The following is a 15,595-nucleotide window of genomic DNA, read 5'->3' on the forward strand; positions in this document are numbered from 1 at the left end:
AGAACCTGCCCTTGCTCTCACAGCCACGTGCCCCTTCCAGGGGCAGCCAAGTCCCAGCCACATCTCCTACATCTCCCTCCTCCGCTTGTGCCCTGTTTGCTGTGCTCACCGCAAACCTGGTCTCTACAGTGATGCCTTAAGGTTCAGCTTTCCTGTATTTCAGGTTCTGTGCTGCCCAGGGGTGCAGCTCTGAGCTCACAGTCAGTGTCACTCAGCTCTGCACACAGCAGGGACACAAAACAAATCCTTCTCCTCCTGCACACCAAGGACAATGGTTACAAGTTTTCAGCATAAACCAAAAGCACAAACAAGGGTGGGCTGAAGAGATAAAACAAGAGGGATGGGACTTCATAATGTGAAGGTATAATTGGACAATTAAACCCCAATATGCAAATGGATCAAAACTTATAAAAATGTGAGACCTTGTGATTGCTTGTCCATGTTGTGACCATTTTGGGTCCACCTTGGGTGTATTCCTGCTCAGGGTCTTGTTCTGCCCAAGGTGTATCCTTAAATGCTTTTTAATAAATAATAAATACCTACTTTATTCTCTAGTTCTGTTCAGTTTCTGTTCCAGGTCAGGCATCAACAGGAGCCTCCAACTCCACTCCAAACCCTCTCAGTGCAGGGTGAGGGGTCACAGGGGCAGCAGGAATGGGATGTCCCTGCTCCTCTGGAAGTGTCAGGGCACAGAAGAAATTAGAAGCTGGCTGGCACGAGCACGTTGGCTTAGAGCTCAAAAAAAGGCATCAAACCAGCATCTCAATAGCCATTTTTGTCTTCTGGCACATTCTTCAGTCAATGTTTCTGTCAAGAGAGCTCCCAGGTGTGTGTCTGGGACAGCCTGGGGAGGGTCTGTGTGTAACTCCTGACCCCAGGTCCTGCCTTGGCAATGCACATTCCCACTGCTCACCAAAGAGGGAATCCCCTGCCTGAGCTGAGAGGAGCTCGAACAGAAAGATCATGGACCAAAGGTGATGTTTAGGTCATATGTTCAGTGGAAACGTCTTTAGTTTTACCATGTTGCTATCTTTGCTTTGGTTCTTATTTAACCTCCTGGGGTTGGTTTTTCTGTTCTGTCCCTCTTTTGTGTCACATTTCCTCCTCAGCAATAAGCTGTAACCTCTCCCAGGGACTCTGCTTCCACCCTGGCTTTGCTCCACAGCTAAAACCACCTTCTGCGATACCTCAGTGGGGGTTTTAAGGCTTTGGGGGACATTTCTCACCTCTTGGATTTCAGAGCTGCTTCAGGTTGCCAGAGAAGGCAGAGAAGGCAGAAGCCTCTGCTGACTTCCACAACTTGATCATGAAGTGGGAATGCCCCTGCAAGAGTGACTCTAGAAGCAAATCCTTCAGCTCCGTTTGAGAAGTTATATCTGCACAGACAGGAGGATGATTTAAGCTTTTCCTTTGCTGTGCTCCACCTTCCACCTCCTCACTGAGGCTGGTACATCTGTCTTTGCAGTTCTGTAATTTTAAAAGATTAATGCACTTTACTTCATCGGGTTGAGGGTTGGTTTTTTTCCCAGTCAAGACTAAAGTAATTATTTCCTGTCCTGATCAGGTTCCCTGCCCTCCCCCAGGCAGCTGAACTGATAAAACTGATGGGCATAGAAAGGAGTGCATGAGAAGCATCTTCAAATCTGTTTTAGAAACCATTTAAAAATGATTCAGTGCACTTGAACTTGTTCTTGTTTAACATATCAGTTAAACTCAGGCCAGGAAAAGGCCAAATTCACGATGCCAGCAACTTTTGCTCTGCTGCAGCTTGAAAAAATCTTGTGTTCTCAGAGGATTTGGGCTTTACTTCTGCCTTCTCCTTTCTGGTCAGTGGTTACCCCTCTAGATGCCCATTAGCCCCAGGGAGGCTCTGTAAAGCCTCATGAAGCACAAAAACCATGAGGAACATTCCCATCCTGCCAGAGCACCCACAAAAGCAGCTCCAACCCGTGCTCATCACCTTCCTGATGGATCCTCATTCTGGGAGGGACACTCAGCATGGGGCAGCAGCTTTCCTGACAGTCCCTGGGGACCTGGGGAGAGCTTTTTCCTCTTCACTTCTCAATTATTTGACTGGCACTTGATGGGCTTCATTTCCCAGCACATTAACAGCTGGTGGGTTCCACGGCTGCAGTTGGTGAGGAATGGAGAGTAATTACTTGCTGAGCTCGTTATAACTGTTCAGTTATTGAATAACTTGGAAAGGCAAGCATGGAGGAATATTTGGTTAATTAAGAGCTCGTTTAATCACTGCTAAATTTAGCCTTCTAAAACAGTGCTCACCTTCCCCAGCTTTGGAGACCTTTGCCATGGCTTTGGTCCTTGTTTCCTCCCACCTCAGACCCTCCCCACATCTGGCTCCTCTTCAATTAAATCTCTCTGAAGCTGCCATCAGTCTCCAGCAAGATGTTATTAATTAAAACCAGCTCACCTGTAACTGCTCAGGTACTTTTGAGACCAAACTCTCATCCAGTGTTAAAAAGAGACATTACAGACAGAAGAGCAAAGTCTGAGTGCTTCACAGAGCCTGGGCAGTGGGAGCAGCAGAAAATCTGTTGAGCCCTTGATGTTTTTTGAATTGCTGCTAGTCCAACATATTTGCTGGGCATTTGTTTCTTCTGTTTGAGAGGTTTGGTAATTTAAGGATTAGAAAGCAGGTTTAGCACCCAGAGGATGCTTTCTGGAGCCTGGACTGACTTCCAGAAGCTTTGGGGAATCTTCAAGGCAGTGCTTGAGACAAAGAGGTGTTCCCAGTTTCATGTCTTTAGTGTTTTCCAAAGAATATCAAGTGTCTGTGTGTGAATTCAGGCAGGCTTGTGCTTGAGGACTTTTGGGAAGAGTTTTGAAGGATGGACTTAAATGGGAAGCAGCATTTCCCTCACAATGAGCACAACTTCATTTTAAACAATGAGTTGGTAGATTTAAAAGAATTCTTTTGCTTTGAGCTTGTTGTTGAAGTGTTTTTGTAGTTTGTTCTAGATTATTTTAATGCATTATATTCTTCCTGCACAGTCAGTGGGGTGTAACTACTCCTGCCCATGGGATGTGGCCATCAGCTGGCACATCCTAATGGAATAGGGACTTTCCTCCCAGGATGGGATTCTGTGGCTGATGCTCATAAAGGAGAGAAAAGAAAAAGCCAAGCCCTGAAACCCTTACAGATCAGATTTATCTCCTTTGCACTTCCAAAGTGACAAATGTTCAAAGCCTCCAAGAGGTCACGGCTCCTCTGATCCTGTAGGAAGGAAGGAAGAGTCTGTTCTGAACCTCATCCTTCCCAACACACTTCAGAACAAAGTAAATTTATTTTTTCTGCAAGGGAGAAGGCATTGGAACAACCCAGATCTTGTATCTGTGGCAACACACCAGTCTTTTGCAAAGGCATCCTTGAACTTCTAATTATGCTTCAGTTCAAATGCTGTAAAAAATAGTAAAGTAATTTTTAAACAGGTTTTTTTCAGGGCAAACTCCGTGAGGTAAATGCTGCAGAACAGAAGAGTCATCAAAGCTGGTTGATTTTAGAACCTGACAACCTTGACAGCCTCCTTGCAGCAGTGCAGAGCCACGTCAGTTCTGCTGTTACCCATGGTTACAAAACTGGTGAATGAAATGGAATGGAATCCAAACCTGTCCAGAGGTGTAACTCTCACACAGGCAGGACAAATGACCTGAATGAGAACTCCTGCAGTACTCCACTGAGTCCTCAATTGAATGTTCTGTCAAAGTGCTCTAAATTAACAAAGCTCACCCATTCTGAGCCTGGGCTGCTGAGATGAAGCTCCTGGTGGGTCCTAGGTGATTTTAAATCTTTTAAATCTTTCTTTCTAACAAGAGAACAAGGAATAAGGCAGATCTCCAAGAGATTCTGTGCTTTCAAGTAGAGAAGTGTTATGGGATAATGTCTCGTTGCCCCAAAGGAAAAAGAATGGAGGTAAAGTAGGAGCTAGAATTAGCTTTTTCAGTCATTGATTTCTCCTAAATTAATAAAGCAGAGGCAGCTCCTGTAGCAAAACAATTAAACAGCCCCTCAATAAAGCAGCTGCTGCCTTACACCAGGTGAGTGACTTCCCACTGGGCATCTCCCAGGTTTCTGTGGGTGGAGGCCACAGAGGCAGCCACGCACTGCCCCTGTCCCTCTAGGCTTCCTGCTGGATTTTGGAGGGCCTGTGCTGGGGAGAGGATGACAGCAATGCTGTCAGGATGTTTTCTGCCTGCTAAGTATCTTTCCATGTATCTTTCCATGGCATGCCAGGGCACTGCTTTCCCACCAGCCCCATTTCTTTACCCACAAAAGCCAGCAGCTCCAGAGTCCTGGCAGCAGAGGATGGCTGGAGAAGTGCTGCAGACTGATCCCAACCCTCAGTTCGAGGTGAAATGTCTCTAAACAGCCATCTCAGCCTCTGCCTGCAAAGGGATCCCACCCTCCACTGAAGTCTTTGGGGCCAGCAGTTCCTTTTCCCTCTCCCCATCCTGTGTCTCCATGTGATTTCAATTCCTATCATTGGGATGTCAGACATTGGATCCAGCACTCAGTGTCACCCAGATTCAGCATTTGCTCCTTCCCAGCACCTCTTCAGCAGCAGGAGGTTGACACCTCATCCCATCAGCCACCGAATCCCATGAGGAGCCCAAATATCCAAATATCCTCTCCCAATGCCACCACGGGGACTCTGCCTCTACCACCACCTCCTTGGCGTGTCCAGATGTGTCCTCCCCATCCCAGCTGCTCACTGCCTTTCGGGCCGAGAGCCAGAGCAAACCCTCCAGCCCCCACCAAACCCAAACCTCCTGCTGGGGTGGTCCCACCACCCACCTCGTGCAGGACCAGGGGACACCAGGGTCTCCCTGTCTGGAGGGGCTGCAGTCAGAATTCTTGTAAGCACCAGTTTTACTGTCTCTTCCCAACGTAAACTGGACAAATTGATGGAGCCCTGGGCCTGAGGATAAACTTTACCAGGAGAAACTTAGCCCAGTGTTTAGAGTAGCTGTCTCCAGAGAGGAGCCAGGGTGACATCCTGGGAGCTCCCCTGGGACACAGGGGGTCTGCAGGCTGGTGGCACCTCTCTGGCAGAAACCACCTCCTCCTCTCAGATGTGCAAAGGCACAGTCCACAGGGAGCAGAAAGACAAAAACCTCGAGGATCATCATAACAATCCCAAAGTTATTTTGCAGAAGTACAGATGATTTGTGGCCCCTGAGGCTCTGGCACAAGTCCCTGCCAAGGACAGGCTCCAGCCCAGAGGGAGCTCCCAGCTCCAACACACCAATGTTGCAAAATATTCAGTTGTATGGAGTTTTCATATTTCTGATTAGTTTCAGCTTTTTAGCTGTTTAGGAATGGTAAATCCTCCTGTGGTTAGGAAGCATTCTTGGCTAGTATCTTCTAAAAAGAACTTCAGTATTTACAGTCAGGCTGGTACTTATGAAGGAGACTGAGATTAGATAAGCTTATTAAGCCAAGAATTCTTTCCACACCTGAGTTCTTCCTGACAAAATAATAATTTTTCTGTTTCAAGGCTGTCGATTTAGAGACAGATTTGACTTGTCACACTGATGCAAACCTGAACCCCTGGCATGCTCCATGACTAAAGCTGGCTCAGATTGCACAAGGCTGTCCTCCCCTTCCAGGGCTGTGGACACAACTGGAAAATCCATGTCTCCTAAGTGATACAGTCTGGTGCAGCTGGACTACTCAGAATGCATTCAGCAAGTAGGTGTTGCTGTTGGAGAACTAAAATCTTATTATCAATTTGGAATAGCGTTTGTCTCCTCTGTAGAAGCCCTCAGCAGCTCGTGGGAGGAAGCTGTGGATGTCTAGAGCAGGCAGCGACTGAACCTTCTCCCTCCCAGCTCCTCATCCATCCACAGCCAGAAGGAAATAAATCCAGGGGTCACTCACCCTGCTCGGGGGACAGGCAGACAGTGATATCTGCCTTTCAAGCTAATTGATCCACTGACTCATTCGCTCAGTTTTATTCATTATAAAGAGGCCTTTAAGGCTCAAAGATTTCTGGTTTTTTTGTTCTGTCGTAGGTCTAACAAGAGGCTGTTGCTGTTCCTAATGACCCTGCCATGTTTGTAAATTTAACACAGAGACCCTTTCCTGAGCACCACAATTACAGAATGATTACACCTCCCACTCCAGGGGAGCTGGGCCATCAAACCTGGGCCATCACCTTCACTCCTGCCTTGCTCACATCCTGCAAATCACAAACCCGGCCTGACCAGAGCACAGAATTGTTAATTTAGACCTGACCATCTCAGAAATATCTCCCTGTACAACTCAGCTATGGAAAGGTTTTTTGATTACTGCCCTTTTGTGCATGCTTTATGGCTGAAGTATTTCATTTGAAGAGAATTATTAAGAAGAGGACAAGTTTTAGCAGTCTGCTCCAAAGCCTTAAGTGAAAAATTAACAAAAGAGACAAAACGTGTTTAACTTGTATTGAATGTGATAATTTCTGCAGCACGCTGGAATTCACTGACTCACGGCCATCTGGAGGTGCTAAAGGCATTTAGAAAGCAAAAGTCAAGAGGTCTCAAGTTGCAGATGTTGAGAGGAAAAAACCTCAGAGGCAGCAGCTGAGAGGGGAAGGCTTCAAGGCACTGCTGAATGTTACCTGAGTGAGTCCCCATCACCTGTGCTGGCAGCTCCAGGTGCAACAGCCTTCCTGAGAAATCCAGCCCAGAAATTCCAAAAGGGAATTCCTTTTGTGCTGGTGCTGAGGCAGAGAAAGGAGATCTTCTGAAGGGATCGAGATCTCCCATCAAAATGTGCACCTAGAAAGGGAAAATGGGCAGGGAGAGGGCTGGATTCCCTTTCCTGGAAAGGGAAAATGGGCAGGGAGAGGACTGGATTTCCAGATACTGTGCAAAGCTTGTAAAAGCAGCGTACAGCCTCAGTGGAGAGTGCTGAGGAGCAGGTGCACATTCCCTACAGCCCCACTAAAGTATTAATAAATCAATTATTTTACCTTTTTGGTTTTTCTTATGGTTCCAAAACCCACAAATATTTCAAACCCTTTTTTTTTTTTCCCAAAGGGAAACTTTCTGTACACTTCTGTATATTATTAATTCAGTTTTCATTTCTTCTTGGATTATTTATTTACAGGTCTAAATTCTGCCCAGTTCCAGAAAAGGTGCAAAAGACACAAAGCTATGTGTGGATGACACCATCACTTAAAAATGCCCATTTGATACACAAGATAAATGCAGAAAAAAAGCATAAATCATAATTTTTAAATAGGTGGATGCAGCATCACTTAACTTATTTTAGCATATTCACTGTTCATTATTAACTCAAACAGAGGATGGACAGGATAAGTAGCTGAAATAAATGGTTATCAAGAGGTCCTATTGAAAATTTTATAAAAGGTTAGAACAGGAAGAGCTTTGCTGCCTGAAAGATCTCAGTTTCCAGTTGTCTGATCTTCTAATGAAGCAATAAAGCAGAGTGAGGAGGAGGAGAAAATGAGAAAATGTCAGTTCAAAGTGGCACGGACACATCAGGCTGGGAGAAATCTCCTGGAGCTGCTCTCTGCTTAACACCACCTTAAATTTAACTTCCCCCTCTGCTTGGCTGACTTCTGGAGTATTGCTTTTTCCCCGCTAGTCAAGGTTTATTTTGATCATATTCATCCCTGTGGAATGACTCTCAAACTAATTCTTATTTTCATTTAAAATAAAGAAACCAAGAAAACACGCATTTACGGCCCGGAGCGAAGTAGAAATAATCCAAGTGCAAGATCACTTCTCCTATTTCTTTTGTGTTGAGAAGTGCAGGGACTAAAAGGGCTCAGAGTTTGTCTTATTTCACAGCAGCCTTTCAAGTTTTGAATCACCTGGTTAAATGTGGCCGTTTTTGTTTGTTTTTTTTTTAACGAAGTGATTCAGTGAACCACAATTAAAGCCTCATCATGCAGGGAGGACTCCCAGAACACAGGAATAACAGAAATAAACACAATTCCTTGCTAGAGGGAATGGAAGAAACCACCACCCAGAGCCAAGGCATGCAGAATGACTCCATTAGGACCTGCCTTTGTTTATTCGCACAAGATTTAATGGTCTGCCTGGCAAGTGAGTATGATGAGGAGGTCACCTCCAAGGTAGGAATCCACCCAGAGACCTTCCCCTGGCAGGGAAAAGCTCGTTCAAAGGAAAACAGCAAGATTATTTTTTTTTTTCTGTGGAGTCAGCAGCTAAGTGTCCAGGCATCTATGTAAACAGCTTAAAATAACTGTATAAACTGAGGAACAAGAAAGAGACAAATCCTGAAGGTGTCTGAACAGAAAACTCGTTGCTCAGGAACATAGCTGGTGGTTTTTTTGGGGGGGTGAAGGGACTGCTGTGGTTTGTTAATAAAAGAACAGGAGGAGTATCCATGTCCAAAATGAACTTTTTTTGATCACTGGAGGACTATTCCAAGGAATTCCCAGAAACATGGAACATGAATGCTCCACAAATCTCAGCTTCTCCCTATAAATAGAACATTTCCTTCAAAAAGGGGCAGGTTTCAGTGCAGCTCATTATGAACAATCTCAGTCTGAGCTGGCAGCTCGTGGATTCACCCAGTCTGGGTTCCTTGGACAGCCTCAGGATTACCCAGCAGTAAATATTTTTATTTAGATGCATCTAAATGTTACACAAATAAAGGAAACGGTACTTCCAGGCTGTTTTATTGATTCCAGAGTAAGAACTACTCAAGCAAAGCATTTCTTGCTGTGATCTCAAGGTCTGACTCACTCTCTTTAGTATCTGTTTCAAAATTCCCCACTCCTTGTCCAGGAGGTAGCAGGAAAGACAAGAATGCTCAACAGCAGGCAAAACTGATCCATACCTTGTCATTATTTCAGCCTTACAGGTAAACAGGCAAGATGGAAATAACTATTTCTAAAATAATTGGTGTAAACATGGCCAATGCCTCTGCTGGAAGAAAATTAAGAGTATTTGGGGAATAAAAATGAATGCTGAGGAATGAAAAATCTCAAAAATTGAATTAGAAATCCTTCATAAAGATTAATACCCCACGTGGGCTAAAAGGCTCAGAGGAAAAAGCCAACTCCTCTGCAGTGCTAGCAAGCCAATGGATAAATAATGCACTGAACTCTGTCCCCTGGTCAGTACTTGCCACAGGTCAAAGTTGAGGTGTGCTGGGACAGAAGTGAGAGGTGAAATGAGTGATCTGAGGGCAGAGGATGGACACACTCAGAGGTGTACTTGGGAAATTGGACACTTCTTTATTTCCTTTCCATATTTCCTTTTCAGTCCACCCTGAAAAACTTTAGTCCAAGGCCCACAGAAGATAAAAAATGGCCACACAGAGACTTTGGGGATAAATTAACAATCAGGAAGAGAGAGCTGAAAGGGTTCAGCCAGTGATGTAAAATGAGCTCTCAGCTTCCTCAGAGTGTTCCCAAGACCCAAAGCAAGGCAGAGCTCCAGCTCTTCAGGGTGTAGCACAGGGAGCAGAGGATTCCCACCCCTCCAGGACACTGCCTTAGCTGGATTCTCCCAGGCTGAGACAATCCATGGGAGCCAGAGCCACCTGTGGTTCAGAAAGGAAATAACTCTGCTGCTGCTCCTGGAATGTTTGCTTGGATTTCCACAAAAGAGACTCAAAAAAGGGAAGACGGCAGTTGGGATTTGTTTTTTTCCACTTTTTCTTTTTGCTTGGAGAAGGTAGATTGGTTGGATTTATTCCTCTCCACTCAAAGAGATTCGATCTCCACATTTCCTGATTTTACCCCTAGAATTTAGACAAGACACAAACATTTCACAGAGAAGCAAATCCCCTGCAAACCCTGTGTAAGGCTATCTGGATGGAGAAGGAACACCAGGAACTCTTACATTCAAAACAATATCATCTTTATTTACTGGGGAAAGGAAAGCTGTCAAGGAGCAATTCAATACCAATAAATGCAATTGAAGAAACAAAACCAGATTTCCTTGGCAGCACATCATCGAGGTGCTTTTCAGCTACATTTATTTTAATGTGCACTTTATTAGGTGCTACAGCCTCCTAAAGAACCCAGCTCTTGACCTTCAAAATAAATAAGACATGAAGCTGAATTTCTGCTATAAATCCAAATTAAAATCTTTTTATAAATAGGGTAACCTTGTAAACATTACTGCACTTGAAATGGATTGAGATGGAGCACAGAATATTTCAGGTGGATGATACACATTCATAATGTAATAAATGATTCATAATTCAACATAAATGTACCTTCTCAAATCTTCAGCTGACTTACAGGGAATTAAGAGGCATAATGATTCCACAACTGCTCACACAATGAAGATGTTATACATGAGAAATGCCAAGAAATCCACCTAGAGTTCCTAGAATCACAGGGGATAAAAAAATTAAAATTTAATGCATGCTACAGGAGTGAAAGGTAGGTGCACACTAGAAATCAAATCTGACCACAAAACCTGTCAAGTTTTCAAAAGCTCCTGGTATTCCACAAAGCATTTGAATGGAAATATGGTTTTAAAAGTAGCAGAACTTCACAGAAGTCCTCAGGAGGCTCCACTCAATCTCATTGCAGGGAGTCAAATCTGGCTTGCTCTCCTGCTGCATTTTCTATTTCACTCTGGGACTTCTCACACCAGCAGCCTTTCCCTTTCCTCACAAGAAATTTCCTTTCAAAACACAAACCAGCATTCCCAGATGCTCGTAACCAGTCTGCTTTCAGGTGCACAGCTGTCATTTTAACATCAGGACTCGGCCTCAATTCACACTGCACAAGCACTGACCTTTCTGTATTTTAAGTACAAGGGCTCTTTCCAAACGTCCTCACACAACTGGGACACCTCCAACCATGTTCTGTCACCACCTCTGTTCAGTTAATGGCACTTCTGTGCAGCAGCTTGGCATCAGCTTCAAGCTACTCAAACAAATCCTGCCCTTGGCGTACTCAAGAGTTCTAAGATTCAGAGCCCTGCAGTTCCCAGTAGCAACAGGGAGCTGAACTTCAAAAAAAAACAGAAATTAATATATTTCAGGTTCAGAGTTAGATGTCATTATCTGGAGGGACCCTCAATAAAAAGTTATTCAGAGTATTTAAGTGGCCTAAAATAAATTTAACCCAGTTTCTTCATATTAAGCAGTGAATTCTGCTTCCACTCTGCCCCAGGAACATTCTGCAATTACTTCCTGCTGGAGGCTCCCTTCAGAAACTTTTAGATTGCATTTCACTTCCTCATTTGCCATTTAAATTCTCCCTGGATCTAGGCATTGCTTTTAGCAGTCTGGATATTGAAGCTCTAAATAGAAAAAGCTCAGTGGCACTAAAATATACAAAATAATTGGCTTTTTTTTTCCCCCACCCAAAGAAGAGCTCTCCTACCACGCAGAGTGCACAATTTCCCAACTAATTCCAGGTGACAGGTTTGGTGATCATATTGACCAGATTATTGAGGTTTAAAGACTCCAAAAGACAAATACCAGCTTGATTTTATTTCTGAACGTCCATCAGTTCCCAGCAGGAGATGCACCATGGGCAGCAGCTATTCCAAGACACAGGATCTTCAAAAGATGAAAAGCCAAGAGGAGATGAGCTGAGATTTCCCCCACGGTGTGAAAGGAGTTTGTTGAGCAGGATTTGACAGAGGGCAGCTCCAGAAGTGCCACTTCCTTTTAGTGCCACTCACAGCTGGCATGACAGGAATAACCAGCAGACACAGGCCCATTCACATTCAGATTCCTATCAGGTATTTGGGGGGGAACGCCCTATATTGAAATCTCAGGGTAACAGCAGGAATCAAGTTCAATCCTGTAAAGCTGCTGGTGATCCTGGTCTGCCTTCACATGGACTTAAAGCATGCTGTAATGCAAATTCCTTAGAATAAACAGGCATTAAGACAAGTTTTTCAATATGGAACCCAACTGACTTTATTATTTCCTTGCATCCAGCCACTTTAACAATTCTCCCTTGTTAGTTGGAAGAGGAAGACTTTCTCAGGTTTCAGAACAAAGAAATGAAATTACAGAGGACTAATCTTGCTGGTGTGCCCAATGAGAGCACTCTCAAGTCCAAGTGTCCTTTTATCACTCCTCTTTATATTGATCTGGAGTGTAATTCCACCCAGTACTTAGTATTTCCATAAAAGGGTACATTATAAAATCCAAACTATAAGCACAAAATTAAAAAAAAAATCAAAGCACATTCACAAATTTTCAGTGTTTCACAGAAATTATACATCCAGGTAATAACAATAAGATCAACAGAGTTACTTCAGAATTTGATTGAGAAAAAAAATTAGGTTTTTCTACCATTTATTTATCAACCTCCTCACCCACAGAAATCATTGACTGCAATAAAAAACCCGAAGTATTTAGTAAGATTATGCATGTGTTTGTTACAATGCACACAGCTCCTCTTACAAGTCCCTACAATTTAATATTCAGTGAACACCAGTGGTCCTCATTAACAGAAAAAAGTCTCTGGAAAAGAGAAGTCCAAAAATAGCTATTGAGGGACTTCCTGAATACTGAATCAGCAGTAATGAAATTTTAAAAAAAGTTCAAATCCCAGTAGCCAAAGCCAGGAGTATTCCCCACTGATTCTACACTCAGGAGAATCCACCTCTCTCAAGAGAAGCTGTGTTCTACAGAATAACAGTCACCTGGCTCAGTTAATTTAGCTCAGACTTTCAATTCTTTAGTCTCTTCAGCTCCTAATGTGACACCACATCAGCAACCAAAGAGACTAAAGAACTGAACAGGTAACAGCAGCCTGAGGAGTCAGATTGAGGCATGGCCCAAAACATTGTTCGTATGTTTCAAACTGAAATTTTTTTAAAAAATATTTAAAAAATACGAGCCCAATTTCTCTTCTTTATGGAGCCCATTCTCTCTTCTTTGTAGCCTGTCCCTTTGGCACATGAAGACAAATCATTTTCAGAATGCATCAGATTTAAGATGGTCCTTAAGCCACCATTTGCAGAACTTACGGAAAAGGAGACGCGAAAACAAAGCGTGTGATAGGCTCGTGTTCCCACAGATGGGCAGTTCTAATTGCACATGGGGTCACCAGAGATGGCATCTCCCTTTCTCCTCTCCCCTTGCAGGGCTTGTCCCCTCCACTGGAGCCCCCATCCCGTGGCAGGAGCAGCAGTCAGGCCAGCAGCGGGTCCCCGATGCCGTGCTCCGGGTCGCAGGTGAAGGAGATGGTGATGGCAAAGCGAGTGCCCCACTGCACCTTCTCCACCCGGTGCAGGTTCTCTGAGCCAGAGGTGAAGAACGACACCCGGCCTGCAAAGACAAAGGGGTTTAACCCCTCAATGGAGTCTGCCCCTCAGCTGCAGCTCTCCCTCCACAGCTCAGCTGCTGCCCGGTGACCTGAGAGGCCACAGGTGACCACAGACAAACTGCTACGAGCTCACACTGCACTCTGACAGCTTTCTGCTGCTCAAAACATACATTCATCCTTGGTGCCACCAAGCTGGAGATGTAATCCCACCAGAGCTAGTTTGGAAAAGGCAGGAGGAAGCCAAGAACATGGAAGTCAGTTCTTAGTTGCCTCAATTAAAAACAGAAAAGCTCAACTCCAGTGACCGTCAGCAAAGTGTACTGATTTCCTCCCTGCTCCCCTTCTAGTCCTGGCTCTAGTTTTGGATCAAAGGAGGAGGAAGCAGCACAGAGGTGGCAAAAAGCCTTCAGTGACAAAACCTCAGCAGGTTTACAAGCAGCTGTGGCAGCTTCTCAGCACTGCACCAAGTGTTTGCTGTTGCTTTCTGTGACTGGTCTGGTCACTCACTGCTCAGGCAGGTTACAAAGTCACGGATCACATACAAAGTCATATTTTAAGATATCAACTGCTAAATTTTAAGAATCCCTGCCTGCTTCTCTCCTACCAGCACAGTTGGTTGCTCAAAATCACAGCAGTTTTCACTCTGTCTGAAGGTGTGACAACCCTGGGGAGTATTTAGAAGTGAAAATGTATCAGCCATGTACAAATTCACTTTCCTTAGAAAGAGGCACTCCATCCCTGCATTGGCTTGTCAGCTCTTTTACAGATACAAGTGCTCACTGCTGTCCTGGCTCCTGCCCAAGCCTTGACCACCTTGTCCCTGCCTGGGGACACTCTGGGTCTCAGGTGGCACCAGGTGAAATGGAAATGCAGTGACTTTGATGCTGAGAGCAGAGGTATCACTGCCACCCCACTTGATGAGACAGCAGAATGGAGCCCTCTGTTATGTTAATAACATAACTCCCAGTTATTAAACTGTTCTGAGAATGTCCAAGGCTGATGTCCAGCAGGGAACTCCAAACTGACCTGCCTCCATGGGACTGCTCCTGTTCTCCTGAGGAAGCCAGAATTTCTCACCTGCACAACTCCCTCACCTCAACAGCACGTCATTTTCCTACTCAGGCTTTCCCCCCACAGTTCAAATGAGAGTTTGTTTAAAAGCTGATGCCTGCTAAAGCCTGTACAACAACACCATGAACTATTCCACCCTGTACTCCACCTCCACGGCCGAAATGGGCACCAGGCACATCACTGAGTTTCTCTTCTAAAATAGATCCCAAAGATCCACAAGTTCCTTTGTTTGCATCCTCCTAAGCAGCACACATGGGGGATTTGGACAAAACTAAACTGGCTTTATGGGGCTGGGTTTACCCACTAATCCCTGAGTCCCTTTCATGTTCAGTTGCAGCTCACATCTAATCCTCAGAATGCAGTTCAGAGCCTTTCATAACAATTTCATCCCCTTCTGTGCCTGTGGCTGCAGCTCAGTAATGCCTGGAGTTATACACCTGTAAAGAGATCCATGTACAGCTCATTCCCACCTCGGTGTCCTGCTCTTCTGGATGAAAGGCTGAACGAAGGCAACCTGCTCCTCTCCTACCAGAGTTGCAATGAGCAGTGCTTTCCTCAAAGATTCCATACAAAATCCCTGTGTCATAACTTTTTCCCCCCCCTTTTAAACCATATTTCAACTTTATTAAAGTACATTGTTATTGGTCCCTCACCTGCTCACCCAAAGCTTTGCCTTAAACTGACTGTCAAGCTGTTTAGTTTGGTCTCTGACTAGTAGTAGTAATTCAGAGCTAGACAAGGTTCAGTGTGTTTAAGCCAGTTAAACTGATTTGTTTTGGCCATACTGAATGTCTTTTAAGTTCTTTCTTTAATAAATATGTCTTCATATATATGGTATCAGTCTGTTCCCATATGTATCAACTGGGGTCTCTGGGTAACTGAACATGGCTATGGTCAGTTTTCAAAGATGCTTTTTCCTCACTTGGGAAGAATTTCTTTTTAAACTTACTTCTTTTACAAAATTTCTGAAGCAAAAGCACACTCTTTCCATGGTATGTTATTTTTATCAGTATAAATGTTCAAAAAGAGGGAAGAGAATGTTAACTCCCATCCCATCTGACAAAACCTTCAAGGGACACATGGCAATATCCTTATCCAGGTGATGGTCACTGGCAGTGACCAAGGCCACAGAACTCCTAACAACCTCTTACAGGAAGCAAGATCTTGATTGTATTAGAAGTAACCACTTCTTCTCCTGACTTTTTGAGAATCCATTTTTGCACTCATTCATAGAAATCATTATTTAAGAAGACATATAAATGCCAGTCACA

At 44.3% G+C, this 15,595-nt stretch overlaps 1 protein-coding gene across 1 annotated transcript in view; it reads right to left on the reverse strand.

Annotated features, from left to right (window-relative positions):
* Positions 1-11,867: 11,867 nt before the first annotated feature.
* OGFOD3 (2-oxoglutarate and iron dependent oxygenase domain containing 3) overlaps positions 11,868-15,595 on the reverse strand; it is a 32,306-nt gene continuing 28,578 nt past the window's right edge. The window contains exon 9 of the mRNA XM_066332102.1: positions 11,868-13,255. Coding sequence (XP_066188199.1) covers positions 13,119-13,255 — 137 coding nt within the window. The 3' untranslated portion in view covers positions 11,868-13,118. The remainder of the gene's footprint in view (positions 13,256-15,595) is intronic.

The sequence above is a fragment of the Sylvia atricapilla genome, chromosome 18 (genome assembly GCF_009819655.1).
Source record: "Sylvia atricapilla isolate bSylAtr1 chromosome 18, bSylAtr1.pri, whole genome shotgun sequence".
In the NCBI taxonomy this organism is placed as follows: domain Eukaryota; kingdom Metazoa; phylum Chordata; class Aves; order Passeriformes; family Sylviidae; genus Sylvia; species Sylvia atricapilla.